We start from the raw sequence: 23,476 nt of genomic DNA on the forward strand, positions 1-23,476 counted from the left end.
AGGACAACTACAATGATGATCTGGCCCTCGAAGAAATCTAGTTTGACATCCCTGAATTAAATAGTTCTGCTAAATATTTGTCCACTGTCTAGTTTATTTAAAGTCAGATGTAAGTTTGAAATCAGATACTTTCTAAGCAAGCAAATAAAAACATTAATATTAAAATCATATTAAGAATCACACAGAGCTGTGGGGTTGTCTCCCAACATAAGATATAAAAATAAATGCTAGGAATTATAGCCATATACCATCATTCCAGTTTATATGTCTAAAATTATAGTGTATACATATTAAGGCATGGGAGCTATTGAATTTAGTAGGGTTTATTTATAGTTGGAAGGATAAAAAATGTAAACTAAAACAAGAGGGCTCCTTATTTACTATTAATTGACAGTCCTCAGCATACATCTGGGAATCAAATCTGCACAGTTTGGGTAAACAAGTAGGGATGGAAACTGAATGCAGCAGGGCATAAATTCAGCTCCACCACTTCTCTTTTTCACTGCATCCATCAGACTTGTTTAAGACACTATCAGCATTTTCTCTGAGAGAATATTGCATTATTCATTTCTCATTTTCTTGATTATAAAAAGGAAGAGGTAATCTGTTATATGCAGAAGCCAGATTGTTTTCAAAGCAGTAAATCAGGTCTGTAGTTTATTGCATTCTGCCTGTGTCTCTTTCTCTGTTGGCTAAGCTGAAGTACAATTCAAGTCCCATACATCTGCTTTGCAGTTTGCAACACTGGAGTTTTTGTGGGCTTATGAGCAACCCACTTACTTATAATCTTGATTCACTCTGTCTCTTGGTGCTAGAACTCAAGATTCCTTAGCAGGTTACATACGCAATTTGATCAGTAAATCTGATCTTTCTAGTTCTTTAAATGTCTGTCAAGAACAGGATCAGGTTTTTTTCCTACTTATATAAAAGCTTGCCTCCACACCACAGAGCTCAGAGCTTACTTACGATAGCTGTACAATAAGTGCCTGACTGCAAAACTACAATATCACAGTAACTTCACATAAATTTCATGTATATAAAATGAAATGTATATAGAAATGTATAAGCAGGAAGAATGCTTTCATGCCTAGATAACATTTTTGAAACCACAGCTCAGGCTTGTTTTTGTATTTGTTTTGTTCACTTTCAGATAGATTACAGATTTCTATTATTTTCCTTCTTTTCTGGCTATGTTTTGTATAACATCATGATACCACTATTGTAAAACAATTCATTATAGCAGGGGTCCCCAATTCCCGGTCCATGTCCATGTCCCAGTACCAGACTGCAACCTGTTGGAAACCAGGCCACACAAGTGGCAGGTGAGCACGCAAGCGAAGCTCCATTTGTGTAAGCAGTAGCCATGCACACAAAAACATCCCCCATTGCCATCACTGCCAGTCCGCAGAGCCAGAAAGGGTTGGGGGTATTATAGCACTCTGTTTTTACAGTTGGAGGCAGAATTTACAAAGTTCCTTTATTATAATTGATTCTTTGTTTAGTGAGAATTGTATTTTTGAAATGTTAATATCAAACATGATAAAAACAAATTTCAGCGGTTGACCAAATCAACTGAAGAAAAAAGATTAAGGCAAGAAGATATTATAGGAGTGATCTGTGGAATTTGTTAATGATCTATAGAGAAATAAATTGGAACTGTACTGTGATTCAGCTCCCAATGCCCACATCCTCTCCTGCCGTATTGTTTCATAATAACTATGTCTTTTAAACTAGTGGTATAATCACTAGTTTAATAATATGGGTGATTGCCAAATTTAATAAGCAAGTTACTGAAAATTTTTCATACGGGATTAAGCACATCAGCAGAAATAAGTAATCTAACTAAGAGAGATTTTAAATAAAAGTCAAGTAAAATTCTCCTCTCCTTTGGCTTATTGAATTAAGACTTGTGTTGACTAGACTTACTTGATTTGCTAAACGTGTAATGTATCTGTTTGAGACTGAATGGCCATGCTGGAAACTTAAAGTTCAGAGAAAAGGCCAAGCTAACACTTTGTCCCCTGACACCCACTTGTCACACAGAGGAAGTTCTTAGCTGATACTTAAAATTTATTTCACGAATGAAAGTGAACTTCTGCTAGAAAGAAGTTCCCTGAAGATGGGTTCCAGCACAAGACTGAAAGCTCAGAAGACAAAACTTCTGGTCCTGGTGAATGACCCAGATTGAATTCCTAATTTTTGTGCGTGTGTTTGTTTGTTTTTCACATTTTTGAATCACCCATCTCTTCTAAAAGACTCTGGGCAGTGTACAATTAAATATTGAAATACGAAAACAGTATATAAATGTTAGAATGTTAGAATTAAAATTTTGGAAAGAGACAAGAATAATAATTAAACCCTGTGAAAAAGGTGAAGGGGGAGCTCTCAGGGCATCACATAGTCCCATAGCTTTATGCTTTTTGGGCTCCTTACATGAGGCTTCAGAGCTTTGTTTTAACTCCTCTTTAGGAGGTCAGGAGAGTGGGAGCATCTGCCTCTCCTCCAGAGAGAATATTCCACAGTACAGGAGCAATGGCAGAAAAGGCTGTCAGAAAAGTTGGAGTTCTTTAATTGACAAGATCTGCAACGTACCTTCCCTGCCTGACCAGATGTGACAGGCTAATGTAATGAGGCAAAGCTGGTTCTGTCCATAGCTTGGCTCCATGCCATGTAGAGCTTTATAGGCGACAACCAAAACCTTGAATTGGGTCCAGAAGCAAACTGGCACAATGGCATTCATGGACTAGAGCTGTCACATGTGCCTTTCTCTAGGCATCCTAATATAGTTTGTACAGACTCATTTTGCACCATCTGAAGCTTCCAAATACATTTCAAGGGTATCCCCATGTATAGCACATTGCCTGTTATCTTATGCTTCACAGGAGAAGGCTAGAAACTGTAAACAAGATTGCTTGTTTTTCTGCTTTTGCAGCCTTCTGGATACCTGAAAATAACAACCAGCTTCTCTAGCCTAATTCTGGTGTTGTATCATTGTCTCAGAGTTCATTGTTTGTTTTGAGCTATATTGTTTGTTCATAATACTGCTGATTTATAATTCACTATCTTTTCTTGATAGTCTTATTTACAAATTAAGGGAAGGAACAATAGAATAATTAAATAAACATGATGTCTCTTTGATTAGGTGTGATGAGATCACTGTTGATTCAGATATAGTCTGTCTAGAGGTATCACAGTTTGGTCTTAGAAATCTGTTCTTTAAATAGTACATAATATAAGAAGAAATATTTCTTATAAAATAATTTTTTCTAGGACTACTTTAACTAAATGAAGAATTTAGCCACAGAAGGATTAAATATTGATCTGTATTAGCAATCTGTTTTATTTGCTTTGTGCTATGCGGAAAATCGCTAATGTTGCTGTTTGGAAATTCAGTACATTTCTAAGGTGACTTTTTGAGTTGGGTCTTCATCAGTATGGTTTTATTCTGATTAAAGGATGATAAAAGGAATGTAAGCTGAATACCATGCAACATTTGCAACAATATCTGTAAAGTTTGTACAAGCAGACGTTTCCATTTAGATTCACAACTTCTCACAACTAAGAAGTAAATGTGATGGGGCAGTGATGACAGAAAGAAAAAATAGCATTATGTGTGACTTTTTTTTGACAAAGCTGCAGTATGCAGTCCTTTCCCTTGTAACTCCGATTGCCACATGTGCACTGCATTCTGGAATGCCCCAGTCTTGGAGTAGGACTTTCCAGGAAGATGTTTGAAATAAAGTCTCTTTCTCTCCCTCCTTCACATTTTTAAAAATCTAATCAGAAGATTCTCTAGTTGTCAGTTACTAACTTATGTGACAAAATACTTACCTTTTCATCTTATTATCACCAGAATTGTCGAAATCTTATCCCTATAAAGTAGGCATGTTTGGGAGGTATTGCAGAAACTGAGATGGGTGTCTGGAGACTTTAATTTTATCTGAAGGAAGAAAGAAAACACAAGTGTGAGAAGATGACAGCAAAGAGCATTAGCTGGTAGTCAGGGGACCAAATAAAGAGAAGCAGAAACAGCTGAGAGCAGTCTGAAGAAAAGCAAAAGCAAAATAAAAACCAATAAATACTGAAGTTACACTCTGAGATAGTAGTGAAGCTTCTTCCAGCCTAAAAAGGAATAGAAGTAGAAGCAGAGCAATGCCTGAGAGCAATGGCTGAGCTATTACTATGGTCTTCTTAATAAATCTTATTAATCAGATCTCTGAGACAGTTGTTTCTTGTAATAAACTAGTTTCAGTCCTGGCTGATAGAAGAAGCCTGACATTATGTATGGAATGAAGAAAAGGTCATTGGAGACTATTGATCTGGATCTTGGCATCCAGGTTTCAGTAATTCAGGAGGAAGGACAAATGACCACCTGGAGGACTGCTTATGATGGGGGAGTGGCAAATAAGGTCAGCATTAGTTCCTGTTTTTTTTTTTAATGGAAGGAGACACTTATCACAGAATTTTTATTAAAAAAAAGTTCACATGGATTTAATCTAAATGATTAAATGGGCTCATTTATTTAATGCCCATAACATTAAAAGAAAATGTTATTTTCTTTGTATCAAATTATGTGTCTAATTATCAGAACAGCAAAAGCAAATCCCATTTTAATCCAGTAGTCCCGGTGGTGCTATGATAAGAATTAAAATGTTAAATTGTGGAATCTCAGCATATTTTTTACCAGGATTAACATATATATTTTTTTTCATTTTCTTTGTTGCTTTTATACTAACATGGCAAGAATAAAACTTCTAACAAATGTATTTATTTATTTTATTTTATTAATTAATTAATTAATTTGCCATCCATCTCATAATGAAAAGACAATGGGTGGCAGTTATGTCAGGAAAAAGGCAGTTATGCAGTGCATAAGGCTGAAAACATAAAATTGACTGCTTAATAATAATAACAACAACAACAACAACAAAACAACAAAAACAATAATAATAATGATGATGATGATGTAGGACCTATTGTTAATTAGCTGCAGTAGTATGTATTATAACCAAAACAGCTCTTACGGTATATTGCGCCTATTACAGAGAGTTAAAATTATATATTAAGTTTAAGAGTAATAATTTAAGAGTAACAAGTGAGAAGAAATAGGGCTCTGAGATTTAGTAGATCAGCAGCAGGCTCTTTGCTGTGGATTGGATCTTGTCAAGTGCTGATAAGAGCAATCTATAGCCATAAATAAGAACAACTTCATGAATAATTCAGTCTAAACAGAATACTTGTGTCTAGCAACAGCTCTGGAATAGGAATGAGAAGCCACAAATATCATGGATCTATCTCATTTCATGGGCTCTGTATGAATTCTGAGATTTTTGGAGACCAAATTTTTATTTCTAAAAAACTATTATTATTTCTTCTTTTCCTCCTTTTCTGGCTGCTGCTTAACTTTCTGCTATATCCCATCAATCTAATTTATAGCACTGTAACCTTGAAGTGGCTGTATTTCCCTCTTGAGAGTCAGCCTGAAATAGCTTATTGCAGGCCAGTGAAATCTCTCCTGCATTCAATTATTATTCCCAGTAAACATACAAAATTCTGTGCCTCCTATTATGATTTTCAGTTGTCTTGCTCTTGAAATTTATATTCTTCCTGCTGATGAAAATAAAAGTTGCAACTTTTTGTACCTCTTCCTTTGAAGTACATAAAAATCTACACATACGTTAGCATTAATCTATTTTCATATTGTCATCCTACAGCCCAGATGATTTACTTAATGCCTTGAATGAAGGAATTAGCCGTGCTGATGTCATCATCACATCAGGGGGGGTGTCAATGGGAGAAAAGGTATGTGTGGTGGATGGTATCGGATCAAAGCAGATGGTTTACATGTAAAATAAAGTAATGGGTTGAAAACTCTTTAATAAATAAGTAATAGCAGAAGGAAATCTTCAAGGCACCAAAACGGAACTTAAGGACCTATTATTAAGGTCATCAAAAAGACAGCAATCTTGCAGCACTGCTCAGTATTCAGACTCAACAGGGGTACCTTTTGTCTTCTGATTGATTGCTCCTTACAGGACAGCTTATTGCCATCTCCTTATCTCAAATGCAAGCTTTTCTGAGCCCATGGATGTATCTATAAGCTCTGGGAAAGATGTGGCTTCTTTAAGGAGCATCTGGCAGGTACCGAGTGCTGCTAATGCCAAATTCAAAGCAGTCTTTCTTGCTTCAAACATTATCAACATCTGTGCAAAGTCTAAACACTCTGGATGGTGATGTTACCTGCCAGTCATTGTTAGAGGAACAGTATGTTGGATAAACTTCAAAAATAAAAATGCTTCAGATATACTAATCAGTTCTGAAACATCTGAGCAGTTGATACTCCTCTTCATAAAGGAACAATAGCATTCTACCATCTATGCAAAATTACACTTTTGCGATGCCCTTTCATGTTGTTACCAGTTTTATTACGTTGTTATATAGAGATATTTATATTGACATCATTTAACATCATGTGAGGAAATCATATACAAATTCAATAAACTGGGGTGTGCAACCTCTTTTTGCCAAGATTTGCAAGGGTTTGAATAATCTGTTGGTAGGGTTGAAAAAGTCTTGGGTGGAATGAGAACCAAAGTTGGGAAGTTGATGAGGTTTTTGGTTTTTTTTAATTAAAAAAAAATTTCTGATACTTTGCCCTCTCACAAACAGCATTTATTAGATGTTTGATGTGATCTTTTGCATGGATGGTTTGAAATTTGGATTTACAAGTGCATTATCTTAGCCTGCAAATCCTGGTTGCCTATTCTTGAAACAAATATATTATCTATATATTTGATCTATGCCTCCTTAACTTTCTAGGACTGGATGATGGTTCATCTTACAAATATCTTAATACCTTAGAATCCCTTTTTGGTTCTTTTTTTCCAAATAGGACTATCTTAAACAGGTGCTGGATATTGATCTTCATGCCCAGATTCATTTTGGCAGGGTTTTTATGAAACCAGGGTAAGTAATATTTCTTATGTAGCATTAGTCTTGCATATAATCTGGACAATATTGAGAGCTTAATGCTTTGCCTAATAACCCAAGAAAGCCTGTTCTAATAAGAAATATTACATTGCCTCTCTATTCTCCAAAATTATTCCACTACAAGTGCTGCTAAATAATCATGCTAATTACTACTAAGATATCTTCATATAATTCACTGTAAATGGTGCAGAAGAAGAACATTTTACATTTCTTGTTAAGATAGAAGAACCTGTTGAAAACAAAAGAATAAAGAAGAAGTACCAGTCAGATAGGACCTCCTTGTTAAAAAGCATGGATGCTTTTGAATGTTAACTTAGATTGTTTGAGAGGGCTTCTTGCCTGCTTAGCATTTTTAATACCTCAACAAGGCTTTCTCATTCTTTCCTTGTGTGGTCAGCTCAGTTCATCTTCATTTAACTCCTCCTCTTTTTTTCATTCATTTCTGTTTCTATGTGTAGCATGTTTTGCTTCTTTTTTGCTGTTCACACCAAAAGAAAGCAGTGGGAAGAGATGCATTTATTTGTTTTTCTCTGACTGACAATTGGGAATTGTTTAATTGAGATTGGTATATGCAGACAGGGATTAGCCAGCATTGTAAACAGGATACTTTTACAGGCAATTCATTTTAATGAGCAATGATTCAGTTAAGGTAAATCCATCTCTCTCTCTCTCTCTCTCTATATATATATATATATATATATATATATATATATATATATATATATATATATATATATATATATATATATATATATATATATATATATCCGTATATACTCGAGTATAAGCCGACCCGAATATAAGCCGAGGTACCTAATTTTACCACAAAAAACTGGGAAAAACTATTGACTCGAGTATAAGCCTAGGGTGGGAAATGAGGCAGCTACTGGTCAATGTAAAAAATAAAGATAGAGCCAAGACCCGTGGACCGGCAAGCTATCTTTTCCAAAGGCGAAAAGAGGGCGAGTGAGAGGAGGGCGAGTGTATCAAACGCCAAGGGGCGAGAGGAGGGCGAGAGTGACAAACGCCCCCTCCGCCCCCTCCGAGGGCGAGAGGAGGACGAGTGAGAGGAGGGCGAGTGTGTCAAACGCCAAGGGGCGAGAAGAAAGTAAATAAAGAACTGAGGCGTGCAATTTTGAGGATACGCACTGGGCTTGGGAGGTAACGGGAGGGGAAAGAGAATCGTTCCAAAAGCCACTCGCGAGGCGGAGTTTGCGGGAGTATCTGGATTCCCCTTCTGACATCGCCCTCAGCGAGCCCTCCTAGTGCTGCTTCGACGCCGTTTCAGCCTCCAAAGCGACTGTCAGTCTAAATCCACTTCGCTCGAAGCCCCTCGTTTCTTCCTTTCCCACTACACACCTGAGGTCCCCGAGGCGACGCGCGTTACCCGAGGCGGCGGGGCCCGCCGTCCTCACGTGCCGCTAATCCCCCCTCCCCCAGCAAATCCAAGAGTAGCTGAGAAAGAAAGCGGGCTGGCTTCACCCTCCTCCCCGACCTGCGCAACGTGCCCGGGCTCCACGCTCGCCTTTACCTTCGAAGAAGCGCTGCAGAGCCTCGGTCTCGTCCACCACCTCCATAGCTGGGCCATGCACCAAGCGGTCGGGCTAGTCGCCGAGCCCGCACAGGGGCATCCCCCTGGCCAGGGCGCCTCGAGCGCGCAACACCGGCGGCGCGCGCCCCGGAGCCCTTTTCGCCCTGGGACTTCGCACTAGGCTCCACCGGACTCTGGCCCCGAGCTGGGGCATGCCTCCGTCGCCTGAGCAGAAGCCACACGTTTTCCACCGGGGCGATTGGCTCCCGGGCTCCCCCAGCCGGCACTTCATTGCGGCCTCCACCCACCCACCCACCCCCACTGCCGCTTCGCACTCAATTTCGGCTTTTTGGAGAGGAGGGCGAGAGTGACAAACGCCCCCTCCGCCCCCACCGCGAGAGGAGGGCGAGAGTGACAAACGCCCCCTCCGCCCCCACCGCGGGCAAGAGGAGGACGAGTGAGAGGGGGGCGAAAATGTCGAATGCCCCCTCCGCCCCCCGCCCCCTCCGCCGACCACCGCCGCCGCCGCCATCAAAAAGCGGCGGAAGAAAACGCCGAGGCCAGCCGCCGCCCAAAACGAGCCGGCCGAGCTGGCAAAGCATGCCGGCAGCATTTGGGCTCGTCCTGCCGGCACTTCAGGCGGCCTCCCCACCCACCCACCCCACTGCCGCCGCACTCAATTTCGGCTGGAGAGGAGGCGGGGTGACAAACGCCCCCTCCGCCCCCTCCGAGGGCAAGAGTAGGACGAGTGAGAGGGGGGCGAAAATGTCGAACGCCCCCTCCACCCCCCGCCCCCTCCGCCGACCACCGCCGCCGCTGCCGCCATCAAAAAGCGGCGGAAGAAAACGCCGGAGGCCAGCCGCTGCCCCAAAACGAGCCGGCCGAGCTGGCAAAGCATGCCGGCAGCATTTGGGCTCGTCCTGCCGGCACTTCACGGCGGGCTCCCCACCCACCCACCCCACTGCCGCCGCACTCAATTTCGGCTGGAGAGGAGGCGAGGTGACAACGCCTCCGCCCCCTCCGAGGGCAAGAGGAGGACGAGTGAGAGGGGGGCGAAAATGTCGAACGCCCCCCTCCGCCCTCCGCCGACCACCGCCGCCGCCGCCATCAAAAAGCGGCGGAAGAAAACGCCGGAGGCCAGCCGCCGCCCCAAAACGAGCCGGCCGAGCTGGCAAAGCATGCCGGCAGCATTTGGGCTCGTCCTGCCGGCCCAGCTGTTCCCGAGGGCAAAAAACCCTACAACTACAACTAACTCTGCAAGGGTAGACTCGAGTATAAGCCGAGGGGGCCGCTTTTCAGCACAAAAAACGTGCTGAAAAACTCGGCTTATACTCGAGTATATACGGTATATATATATATATATTTGTTTTCTGAGGTTTTCGCGGGTGTTTGTATGTAGGTCTTTGGTTATTCGGGTTTTCTCCCGCGTAAAATTTGAAGTGTCTTGGCGACGTTTCGACGAAATCCCATTCGTCATCATCAGGCTAGGTGCTTACAGCTTCCTATTTGTAGGAGAAATGTATGATCACTGCTGTTTCTTCCTTTTAACTGCTAGTGGGGGTTTGAACTGATTGGTTGGAAGCTTGGCTGTGTTCTGATTGGGTGGAGGTGTGTTCTGATTGGTTGGGAGTTTGGCTGTGCTCTAATTGGATGGTGGGGTTGTCTGTGCTCTGATTGGCTGGGGGTGTGTTCTGTTGGGGGGGGCTTAGTTGTTCTAGGTTGGTTTGAGATGCAGGGGGATTTGAATTGGTGAGTTGCATTGCTGTTGTTTGGCTTCGCGTTTGTGGTCGTGCTTCATCTTCATGGTGGGTGTCAGTCTGCTGCATGTATGGATTGGAGGGGTTTGAAATGGCTAATGATGCAGCTGCGGTCTGGCTTCTGGTCCGTGGTCGTGCTTCATTATCGGTGTGGGTTTGAGTTTGCTTTCTGTATGGATGTGTGGTGGTGACATGCTGTGTGGCACTCACGAGTGTGGGTCTTGCGTCATTCTTCATGTTAGGGACTCGTTTGTCGATAAGGGCGGGTTTCCAAATGGCTGGTAGATGAGAGGTATCATCTCGTTTATTCATGCTGTGTGGGCATTTTTCTATCTCGATGGCTTCTCTGATTATTCTGTTGTTAAAGTGTTCAGTTTTGGCGATAGTTCTGGTATTTTTAAAATCAATTTTATGTCCTGTGGCTTTAAGGTGTTGGACCAAGAAAGAAGTTGGTTCCTCTTTTTTGATTGAGTTCTTATGTTCTTCAATGCGTGCACTTATTCTTCTGTTGGTTTGTCCAATGTATGTGGTGCTGCAGGAGGTGCATGGGATTTCATATACTCCTTGATTTTCTAACTTAATTTTGTCTTTGGGGTTTCTTAGGATGGTGGATATTTTTCGGTTTGTGCAGAATGCTGTCTTGATGTTGTGTTTGTGGAGGATCTTGCCGATTCTGTCTGTGGTACCTTTTATATATGGGAGGGGGGCTTTGCCGTTTTCTTGTTCTCTGTCTTGGATTTTAGTGGGGGTTTCTTTATGGATTAGTTTGGTAATCTTATTTCTTTGAAATCCATTGGATGTTAGTATGTTAGTGAGAGTGTGCAGTTCGGTTTTTAGGTGTTGTTCATCAGCCAAGCGTTTTGTTCTGGAGATGAATGTCTTGGCTACAGAGTTGATCTGAGCTGGGTGGTGATGTGAGAGTGCATCATTAGCCATTTCAAACCCCTCCAATCCATACATGCAGCAGACTGACACCCACCATGAAGATGAAGCACGACCACAAACGCGAAGCCAAACAACAGCAATGCAACTCACCAATTCAAATCCCCCTGCATCTCAAACCAACCTAGCACAACTAAGCCCCCCCCAACAGAACACACCCCCAGCCAATCAGAGCACAGACAACCCCACCATCCAATTAGAGCACAGCCAAACTCCCAACCAATCAGAACACACCTCCACCCAATCAGAACACAGCCAAGCTTCCAACCAATCAGTTCAAACCCCCACTAGCAGTTAAAAGGAAGAAACAGCAGCGATCATACATTTCTCCTACAAATAGGAAGCTGTAAGCACCTAGCCTGATGATGACGAATGGGATTTCGTCGAAACGTCGCCAAGATACTTCAAATTTTACGCGGGAGAAAACCCGAATAACCAAAGACATATATATATATATATATATATATATATATATATATATATATATATATATATATATATATATATATGTATGTACATACTGTACATATACATACATACTTACATACATACATACATTGTTGTTGTTAGTTGCGAAGTTGTGTCCAACCCGTCGCAACCCCAAGGACAACTTTCCCCCAGGCCTTCCAATCCTCTACCATACATACATACATACATGAAAAAGGATGATCTCCATAACTCGTTTCAACTGGAGTTGGCAATCAGAGGTTGGCAAATGGGAGAATTGGAATGTGTGCTTATGTTTGTAATTTTTTTCGGTCTATTTTTCTTTGCGGGATCATTTTAAATTCAGAGTTGTCTTCCTTTTAGGTACATATTGTAAATACCGAAAGTTTATCAAGATGCCTCTGGCCTATGTCAGATGATGAGCAATAGGAAAAACTGAAAGGGGCAAAGGAAGCTCAAAATTTATCATGGGAGAAACAAACTTCAATCTGGAATCAGATTTATTTAACAAAACAAGAAGCAGGAAAGATTGGACTCCCCCCACTCTTTCCCTTCATTAAAACATTCAGATGATTGATGATATGAAAATGTCTGATGTCTGGACTATACGCCCTTGGGAGGAATGATGATCTGACCTGAATATAAGGGTTTTGTGTTCTTAAATTAGAGCAATTACTTGCGGCCTCAGCCCCAAAATGGGAGCATTTTAGAGTGGTGCAAAGGTGTCAATTTCTTCTCCTCCTCTAGCAACATTATTTCCAGCTTCTCCCTTTTCCCCTATTTTTCTGACACACTCAGACTTATCAGGTATTATGATTTACTAATTCATATAAATTGACATTTCAGGGATTCCTCAAATATTTTTTATAACTTCATTTTCTAGTGCTGATACACATTCAGTGATTTTTTTTTAGTGATGACTGGAAATCACTAAATAAAGCAACCTTTAATAATGTAGAGGAAAAAATGAATGGATGCCACTAAAATAGTCATTGATTGAGATGGGCAGCTATACAAATTGAATAAATAAATACATAAAGTAAGCAGAGCCATATTTTAATTACAGCAGTGCATAATTTCAACAGGTAGCATTTCTTCGTACAGCATTCTCATATATTAAATATCCAAATGCTAATCATACTAATCCAAAACATATTGCCATTATTCAGAGTTCATATTAATATTTGATGTAAGCATCCACATTTCTCTGGCCTCTCAAAAGGTAGCTGGTATGGTGGTATTGTTTCCTTAAAGTGGCAGGAAGATCTTTGTTTCACTTTTCCCTTAGCCACATGATTACAATTTAGGAAGTCAGACTGTTATCTTAATCATGTACACAGGGTTAGATGCTTCCACTGACTTACTTCCTTTTTAAAAAATAATTTTAGTGAAATGAAAAAATAAGAAAAGTGTGAAAAGAAATACAAAATAGATAAAGAAATGGTTTCTGATCTTCTGTGCAGCAGTTACAAACTTATATTCTTTTCCTTCATTAAAATTTCATCATTATTCCCTTCTTCCCATAATCAATCCTTTTAAATCAAAAGATCCATAAATCACCAATTCATTTCTTTTCCTTTTCAGCAAAATGTCCATACGAAATTTTGCAGTCTTTAAGTACTTGCTATCCTACCCCAGATCAAACAGGTCAATGTTGCCATTCTATCCTCTTTACAATCCATTCCTCCATTGTGGGTGTTTCAGCAGTTTTCCATTTTGGGGCATATAGTATTTTCATTACAATTACCATATGCAAAGCCAATCCTCCATAGATCTTTTTCAATTAGTTATCCATAAGTCCTAGTACTAACATTTCTCATTTTATCTGAATGTTTAAGCTTTAGAATTCTTTGTATCTTTATATGTATTAGTATCCAATACCTTTTTGCTTTTTCACCATGTATGGTAAAAAGATCCTTTATGTTTTCTAGTTTCAACATTGATAAGAAGTACCTTTATACATAAATCTTAGTTATTTTTTCTGATGTCATACAGTATACCAGCAATACATCTTTTTGTAAAAAAATTTTCCTAAATTGTAACACAATATGGATTTCAGTTCTTTCCACATTTATTTTATTTATTTTATTTATTTATTTATTTATTTTGTCACAACAATATATGTAACTATCATACAGAAAGGTTATATAGTATATAAAGGTATAGAAGAAAAGAAAAACAATAGGACAGGAACGGTAGGCACGTTTGTGCGCTTATGCACGCCCCTTATGGTCCTCTTAGGAATGGGGTGAGGTCAATAGTAGAAAGTTTTTGGTTAAAGCTTTTAGGATTATGAGAAGAGACCACAGAGTCAGGTAAAGTATTCCAAGCACTGATGATTCTGTTACAGAAGTCATATTTTCTGCAATCTAGATTAAAGCGGTTGACATTAAGTTTAAATCTATTGGTTGCTCTTGTATTATTGCAATTAAAGCTGAAGTAGTCTTTGACAGGAAGGACATTACAATAGATGATTCTATGAGTTAAACTTAGGTCTTGTCGAAGGCGACGGAGTTCCAAGTTTTCCAAACCCAGGATTTCAAGTCTAGTGGGATAAGGTATTTTGTTGTTTACAGAGGAATGGAGAACTCTTCTTGTAAAATATTTCTGGACACGTTCAATTATATTGATGTCAGAGATATGGTGAGGGTTCCAAACAGGTGAGCTGTATTCTAGAATTGGTCTAGCAAATGTTTTATATGCTCTGGTTAGTAGTGTAGTGTACAACATTCTCTCCCATTAGTCCAAACCAGAATTCTTAGCCCATTTTATCATGCACTTTTTAATTCATTCTTGTTTCAAACCTCAGCAAGTTTATATATTTTAACAATCACATGTTAATCGTATATACACAATTCATTTTCAAACTCCTTTTGTTTTTCAGTTCCAGTTACTTTTTATCTATAATAAATCTCTTTCTTAATTGTGCATATGAAAACCACTGAAAACTAAATCCCTTTGCAGTAAATTGTTTTTGTGAGTTCATCCCATTGATTTATTTCCAATTTATACAGCTGCACTTTATTTTTTTAAAAAAAGAAATAAGGTAAAATACTTTGAAAGTGCTTCATCTTTGGAATGTTAATTGCATCTCATTGAACAATGGAATATAATTCTTAAACACTGGAAAGTGAAGTTGGAGGATGTAGCAAACAAGCAGTTTGGAACATTATTATTAATACACTTTAATCATCTCGTAAATAATTGGGTTACAAATGAAAATAGTTGTCTCGGTGTACAATTCAGTATAGCACAGATGAATTCATGTTGAAAAAAATCAGCCATATAATTAACAAGATATTGCCAATTTGGTGGATTTTATTAGCTAAAAATCTGACTTTCTAATGAGAAAAATGATGGAATTGTGAAGTACTATTAATTCACATTTTAATTTCCTGCGTAGTATTTTATGAGAATAATTGAATTTTCCAAGGATGTTGAAGATAGCAGAAATGAGGCAATAAAAATATGTAATGTTATTGACAAAATTGATAATTAAGGATTTATTTCATAATTTTAACAATTGGCATCACTTCCTAGGTTACCTACAACCTTTGCAACCTTGGATATTGATGGAGTAAGAAAAATCATCTTCGCGCTCCCAGGTAAGGTATATTAAATTATAAATCTCTTCATTCATGCTTATACATACCAAATGAATTTTAAACCAAATGTTGCAAATTGTCATGTTCTTTACTGCAGATATCTTAGTCATGCTGTGTATCATTATATCTTCCATATGTAACAACCACCATGGTCTTATTTTTCTGAACCAAGTGTTTTTTTTAAATTGACTATGATATTAATCTTTCTTGCTCCTCAGTTCATCAAATATTCCTTTAAAAAAGTTTTTAGAAGACTCTTGCTATGAAGCACAATTTGATCAAAAGTAACAAATGTTCTTATTCTTGAAACAATTGTCAAGTAATTTATCAAACAACTGTTTCTTGATCTTTAGGGAACCCTGTGTCAGCAGTTGTTACCTGCAATCTTTTTGTTGTCCCAGCACTGAGGAAGATGCAAGGAATTCTGGATCCTCGTCCAACTATTATAAAAGCCAGGGTAAGAGTTTTCAAATAAAAGGTGAGTTTTTGAGGTGCTCTGCTTAGTTGCACTAGTATCTCAGAGCTGAAGAAATAACCTTTAAATAGCATAGAGTTCAAACAATTCAGGTGAGGTATTGTAAAAAGCATTACAGAAATGCATTTAAAGATGAATCATAACTATTGAGGGTGGACAGTATTTGATCAGTAAACCATTGATCTTACTATTGATTTTTGTATTATTTCTAATAGAATGTGGGTGCTCGTATTTTGTTAGTAGAATAAGGATATGAGGAATAATTTGCTTCTAAGGAAAGAAATGCACAGTTAAAGAGTCTTGGTCATGCAGCTAATCTCTACACCTCCAAATCATTATTAGACGTTTTCAAGTCCACATGAGGCAATAGTGAATTTTACAGTAAAGTACTTTAGACTTAAAGTAAGATTCCCTTCCTGCCCATCCTAGTCTCTCTTTAGGCAAAAGAGGAAGATTAAAGTCCCCATGGGCCTGGAACAGTTGATAAAAAGCAAAGAAAAGCTCATCCCTGAACAGTTTCTTGTCCAAGGAATGTCAGTAATGGACAGCTGTTTCCTCCCCAACAACCCTTTTAAAAACTATGGTCTCTCTAACTTTCCTTACAGAAATCAGCAGTGTAAAAATATTTAGTTTGAAAAGTGATAATAGCATTGCAATTTGAACTTAGTTTATAAAGATTTATACAAAGCTCCTATAAATCCAAATTTCACAAAAATAAACTGATTTTTTTTTTGAGATAGAAAAACTATTCATTTGTTCCAGTGCCTTATAATCTTCCTAAATTCCTTTTTTCTGTATTTTCAGTTATTGGCTTTATGTACTATTTCAGATTGCATAGCTTCTTTACTAATCATAGCTAAATATTTAATAGCTTTTTAAATGGAAATGTATCTACTCCACTGTCTTTCTCAAACCTTGCTTGGTTTAGAATGTCAAAAGTTGCATTGGCAACAATATTGTTTGGGAAAAGGGCCAAGGACATCTGATAGGATAAATTCATAGAGATACTAAGAGTGAAGTTTGGGGCGAAACCAATGTGCATGTATTTGGTCTACTCCAATCAAATTAATCTCTTCGTTTTATACATGTTATTTGCATCTGTGAGTTAAATATATGTCCTTGGAGAGGGGCATTTTAAATTTCTTAATGTCATTGTATTCAATTTGGGTGTTTTCTACAGTTATCATGTGATGTAAAATTGGACCCTCGTCCAGAATACCATCGGTGCATACTGACTTGGCATCACCAAGAACCACTGCCTTGGGCACAAAGTACAGGTTAGTGCTTATAACCTCTTTCTACCTTTGGCAGTTTTTGTTGAGGTCACAAATTTAAACACAGATTATTGGTATTTTCCCTAATTTTAAATAGCATGTAATATTTGAAACCATAATCAAACCATGTAACAGTTAAGGAATTCCCCTCCCCAGCCTTTACCCTTTCTTGCTTCAAATTAGGCTCCTGAATCTCACCCAGTTATAAAATAAGCAAGAAGCATGAGCATCTTCTGATTGTTTGAGCCTCCATTTGATACATATATAATTATACTGTATAATTGATGCAGTTTAGATCTAGTGTCTTCTATTTGCCTTTTGAAGTCTTGACATTAAATATTTCATTCTATATAGAAAATATCTAAGTTTGGGGGGAGAGGAGAACATATTTTATTTACATATATAAAATTGAAAGATTTACTTGACTGTCAGGAACATCATTTCCTCTAAGTACTAAGTAATTAGCAAAATTGGTGCTTCCTGATATAAAAATTCATGAACCAGATGTCTGGTTAGGGAATGAAATAGGTATTTTAATTTTGCATCTGGATTCTTTATTTATTTGGGGGAAATGTTCATTTTGAAAACTAAAACAAGCTTAACTTGCTGTGTACAGTTTGGTGCAAAACCTTCAATGTACATCAAGACGAGGTAAAGAAGAAGGAAATGTGTATATTCATTTTCTGCCTTCCTGGGTTATCACTGTGCTTTGCTCTTCATTTTTAAAAAATGTTATTTAAAATTGTCCAAATGAAGAGCAACACATGGTGATAATTCACGATGGCAAAAATGAGATATACACATTTGTTTCTTCTTTACCTCTTCTTGGTACCATGACTTGTAAGAAAATGGAAAACAGTTTGCTTATTATTACTTTCTGGTGCTCTTGACTTTTTGTTCCAAAACAATTCAAGGAGTATAAAAAAGAATAAGCATTGATGTTTGAATCTGGCTTGTAAGAAAAGCAACAAGGCCTGCTATGTGCAAAATACTAGACAGACTTTCCCAAATGAGTTAAACAGGGGAGGAGCAAAAGTGATGCAAACAGCACACAGCTTGATCACAGTAAGTTCACATTCATTAGAATCTTGTTTTCTGTAACATTTTACTCTAAAGATCATGTAAAATCTCTCTTACGTAAAGCCCAATTGTTGATGATTTCATGGGCATGTACCTCCAGCTTATTTGTGCCTTCTTCCAGAATAGTTTTCAGCCTTGGGATTTTGCCTCCCAAGTACTAACCAGGCCCGACCTGTTGATTTTCCAAGCCCAGACAGTCAGATTCTGCCTTTTAAATATAACTCAATTATTTTTCTCTTTGTGAAAGAAAACATTTCACAGACCCATGTTTTTCTTAGATTTCCAACTTTTCATAATCTAAAACAAGTACCTTACAAGAATATGCTGTTGTTCTTAAGATGGTACTGTTTCTCCTACTACAGGTGGTCCTTGACTTAAGACCACAATTGAACCCAAAATTTCTGTTAAGGGAGATATTTGTTAACTGAGTTTTGTCCCATTTTATGACCTTCCTTGCCACCAGTAAGTGAATCAGTGCAGTTGATAAGTTAGTAACCTTGTTGTTAAATGAATCTGGCTTCCCCATTGACTGCTTGTCAATAGGTCTCAGAACATGATCACGTGACCCCAGGACAGAGCAAGGGTCATAAATATGAACCAGTTACCAAGTATCTGACTTTTGATCACATGATCATGGAGATGCTGCAAAGATCATAACTGTGAAAAACGGTCATGTTAATTTTTTCAGTGCCATTGTACTGTTGTAAGTCAAGAACTACCTGTACTATTAACCTGTATTGCTGGCCATCATATAAAGTTGTGAGCTGCCTAGAGTCACTGAGAGTCAGTTGGCACACAAGTTTAATAAATTATTATTATATCCCATATTTTCCTTTTCCAATCACTATTAGTAGGTATTGCAAATAATTCAACAAGACCCTTAGTTTCTGAATAAAACATCTTTCTGGATCCATTCCTTGAGACCATCCAACCACAGTCAAAAGTTCAGCCTGGCTGCTTTACAGGGTTAGGGAGTAGATGCAGGGGAACATTTTTCCCACAAGCAAAGGCCCTCATTGAATGATCTGCACAGCCTTACCATACAGTAAGAATCTCTCAGAAATAGTTTCAAATGGTTGTAAAAGTGACTTTGTAGCTGTCATAAATTCCTATTTAACACCGTCCACCAAAATGCCCCCTCTGAAATAAAAAGTGCTAAATTTGCAATTTATATACACTAGAAATATGCATGTATGTATATATGTTTGTATGTATAGAATGCAAGTTCAAGTAAGAACAATTATAATGTGTGTATGTTCACATTGCCAGACTTACTATAGATATTGACCTTCTCCACCCATATTTATGTTAGAGGATTCTTCAGAAGGACTAAAACATTGCAGTAAACCTTTTAAAACTTTAATTGGGCCTCCACCATAAAACATAATAAATTATTCTTTGTAACATTTATGGAATCTGTTTTGCAGCCGAAAAGATTGTTGTTCGTTCTGAGCATGTGAAATTGTGATATAATTACTGTAATGGATCATTTATCATTTATGTTAAGAAAATGGCACTTTAAGCATCAACCCTTGAATACTTTTAAATGAGTTTGTACTTAAAAGGATGTATAGTTCAGCATGGAACACACATTTTGCCAAAGTTCTCAGATTCAATCCCAGCATCAGCTGGCATTAATTGAAAAGAATCCTCATAATATCCTAGAAAAATCCATTAGCTCTGACAGCATTAGACAAGACAGACCAATGGTCTGATTCAATAAACAAATTTCCTATATTCCCATGTAAAAGAAAAATAGTTTAATCGTGTTTTACTTTCTAATTTTTCCAAGAGTCTCTCAAAGAAAAAAGCCTAGCTGAAAAGTCTTTAATTGAAAATGTTGAAGAGATGATTTTGCAATAACATTACTGTATTGCGGAAAGAGAAGAGCTGTGCCTTGACAAACTGGACGTGTGTTGCCCAATGCAAAAGTCAGATTATCACCAGTGCATCCTAGAAATAAATCAGATAAATATATAAATGTTGATTTGTGTTCCAAAAAGTTTATTGTGATAGTATTATTTTAGAAATGTCATTCCGTTTATTTTATTATAATAACAACTTTCAGTGTTATTATTCACCATTTGTTTTTAAATTCTGTAATATAATAATTACTATAATTAATCCTTGGAATGTATTACCGCAAGATGAAGAGATAAGTATCAGTTTAGCTTTCAATAGACTAAATCATGAAACCTAATCCATTTTGGGTTACCAAAATAAAATAATGTAAGCTTCTCAGTGGCTACCAGTAACATCTGTATGCTGCTTACAAAATTTTTAAAAATTGCATATCCCTAAAAGGAAAGAAATAGTTCTGATGTTATGCACTGTGCTTTGGTTTCCTATCAAATCTAGGCGGCTGTAATGAGAAAGAATACTGCATCTGATCACTAATAAACTCTATGCTGCAGCAGTAGAACTGTAGTAATACAGGATTGTATTAACCACACTTGGTACTTTTTAAGCCATTTGCTTTACTGCAGGAGAAGACTTCTTTGAAAAGGTGGTTTGTAGTTTGGGCCTATTAACCCTTGGGTTTATCATATCCATGGTCAGTATGAAATTCTCAGATGATAATTTAAAAGGAAAATCATTAAGATTAAAAAGGTTGTTTTTTATGAAAGAATTATTGGGACAGTTCAACCCCATATTATAATGCTGTTTGGATATTAATGGAAATTAATATTGCACTTTAAGGATTCTGGGGGAAAGGCTGACAATTCATTTCTTGTCCTATGGCATTTGCCCTGCTAATGAATCTTTTCTGCTTTCTATAGGGAATCAGATGAGCAGTCGTCTGATGAGTATGCGCAGTGCCAATGGACTGTTGATGCTACCTCCAAAGACAGAGCAGTATGTGGAACTTCATAAGGGAGAGGTGGTTGACGTCATGGTCATTGGAAGACTATGATGTTACCAGCAGGAGAAAAGTTTTGATGCATGTCCACATATCATTGACTGTATCCTGTAATATGCAACGGCACAGCTAGTTTTTCTGAATTGGATAAAAGTTGATCAGTATAAACACCTTGAACTATATTTCAAATGGATTTAAATAAATACCTTTTAAAAAAAACTTCAAAAACAAATCTTAAAAGAATTTATTCTGATTATATCAAAGCAACTTTTTCATTTCTTGCAATTGCTTTGTGTGTTCAATGCTAGTTCCAATAGCAGTAGCTTTTAGTAGACAGCGGTAGGTGCCTGCAGAACTTGTGTTTTTTCTCATCTTTAAGATTCAACTACTTATGCTCTTAAAACAAGGCTGTCTGCTTATTTATACTAGTGTAGACAACACTTGGATTTTCCCTTATTAGTATGCTTCATAACTGCTTCACCAAGAGCTTCTGCTTGTTCTTTATCGTATCTCGTGTTGATGTGCACAGTGCCAAAAGCAGAGTGGCTGCCCTGGGAACCCGATCAAGCCCCAAGGTTTTCCTCCTTGCTGCGCGTTCAGGGATACCTGTCATCCCAGCAGCCACCCAGCTCAGTACTATTGGGCAGTAACTGGATACCTTTTGTTTAAACAAACAACAACAAAAAAATTGCTTCCTTAAGTGCTGACAGCCTTTTTAACCAATACATTTAAAATGTACAGAATTAAAATCTTAAAAAAAAAATCAAAGACTGATCTTGTACAGATATTAGTGTTACCAGCATTCATGTGGAAATTAAATAAGAAATAAAAACTAATGTTAAACAACTCTGTACCATAACATTTTCTGTAATGATACTGAAATTTAAATGAATAAAAAAAATCCTGAATCATTATTTAAAAGGTGATTGTGTTAAGCCTGTTTTCAGTCTTGGGGAAAGGACAGTCTTGGTTCAAAAATTAAATGAGCACAAATATATTGGAGAAAAAAATGCTGATGCATAAATTTTTAATTTAAAAGGTTTTAATAAGGTTGTGTTATTTTTCTTGAGTAATATTAAAACTGGAATCCTTGGAAGATACTTTAACGGTACAATTTATGAACATCACCAATACAGATTAACTTAAAAATATAGGATTTAAATCATCTAAGAAACTGACATAAGTGAAAGAAAATGTTTAAGTACTGTATGGAATATTTCTACATTTTAAAAATTATTTGCCTCATGAACACTATTGCAGTTAACTATAATTGACCCATAGTCATTTGCATAATGTGACACTTCTAGGTGTTAAGTAAGAAGTGAAAGAAATAAATTCAGTATGAGATAACTAACTTCAAGATTGCTTTCAGGATACTGCATAGTGAAAAAATATTTTGAGTTCAGGTCTTCCCCCTGCATAGCATTATTGCTCTCATGACTACTTAAAATACTTGTTTTTTAAAATTCCATAAAGATGTACATAAATTATAGTTTGCCTTAAGATAACATTTATTGCTAATAAACTGTAAAAATATGGTGAAATGAGAAATACATTTTATTCTAGAGTAGAATTAAGGCTAGTAAAAATACTGCCCATTGTAGAATGTAGAACTTAAAACTGATTTGATATTGACCATGGCTCTTCATGACTGACCACAATCTTATTTCCATTTGGGAATATGCCAAACAATGACAGTGAACATTTCTTCTCTAGAAGAAGAATAAGTAGAGTAATGAAAGTTTAACACTCTTTTGCTTAATGTCAGTAGTTAGACAGAGTTAGATAATTGTCCTCCAATAACTCCTTTAAGGATTTATCTGCCGTCTTCACTGAGCATCATAACCAGATTAGAAATAAAAGTGTGCTTTCTTAAACAGAATACTTACAAAAATGCAGATTTAGACAAATACAATGCTTTTTGTTTTTGTTTAAATTAGGTAAAACATCTTTTTACGGATGAAGGTAACATCACAACTTGTTGATAATAGCACAAAGACATTTGTATAACTCTTAGAAATCACTACTTAATCTCATTTTGTATTTCAAAAATCTTATTTTACAAATGGCTTTAATCCAGATTGATTCTTCGGGGCATCATTGTTACTGCTGAGTCTGATTTTTTTCTGTGTATTTCTATAAATGTCTGCTCCCCATCAAAAATGCCTTTCTGTTTGTATTTTGTAGTTCTCACACTTCAGTGTTCTAAGATTATTTGCCAACACTGGCATGTTCATTCAGTTTCCTGTGCTAAAGTAAGTTTTTTGCTATTCTTCTACACATGTTGATAGGACTCTTCCTTATGCTTACTAATATTTCTTCTTTGAAACTTACCAAATTTTCGGAGTATAAGATGCACCAAAGTATAAGACGCGCCTTAGCTTTTGGGGAGGAAAATAAGAAAAAAGCTGTTTGGCAGGTGGATTGGCCTCCCGGGAATACCCCCAATCATTTGTTCCAAGAGGTGAATTTTAGCAATAGGTTCCTTGGTTGTGAGCTGTGTGCCTTGCTTTTT

At 37.4% G+C, this 23,476-nt stretch overlaps 1 protein-coding gene across 10 annotated transcripts in view; it reads left to right on the forward strand.

The window, feature by feature from the left end:
* The window catches only part of GPHN (gephyrin), a 252,172-nt gene extending 229,138 nt beyond the window's left edge, over positions 1–23,034 (forward strand). For 2 of the 10 annotated variants that reach the window (XM_058161862.1, XM_058161865.1), the window contains 6 exons: positions 5,715–5,802; positions 6,893–6,966; positions 15,208–15,272; positions 15,626–15,729; positions 16,928–17,024; positions 20,882–23,030. In XM_058161862.1, the coding sequence (XP_058017845.1) occupies positions 5,715–5,802; positions 6,893–6,966; positions 15,208–15,272; positions 15,626–15,729; positions 16,928–17,024; positions 20,882–21,015 (562 nt within the window). In that variant the 3' untranslated portion in view covers positions 21,016–23,030. Of the gene's footprint in view, positions 1–5,714; positions 5,803–6,892; positions 6,967–15,207; positions 15,273–15,625; positions 15,730–16,927; positions 17,025–20,881 lie in introns of all 10 variants that reach the window. The other 8 variants (XM_058161856.1, XM_058161859.1, XM_058161858.1 and 5 more) reach the window with 6 other exon arrangements.
* The last annotated feature ends 442 nt before the right edge of the window (positions 23,035–23,476 follow it).

The sequence above is a fragment of the Ahaetulla prasina genome, chromosome 1 (genome assembly GCF_028640845.1).
Source record: "Ahaetulla prasina isolate Xishuangbanna chromosome 1, ASM2864084v1, whole genome shotgun sequence".
NCBI lineage: Eukaryota > Metazoa > Chordata > Lepidosauria > Squamata > Colubridae > Ahaetulla > Ahaetulla prasina.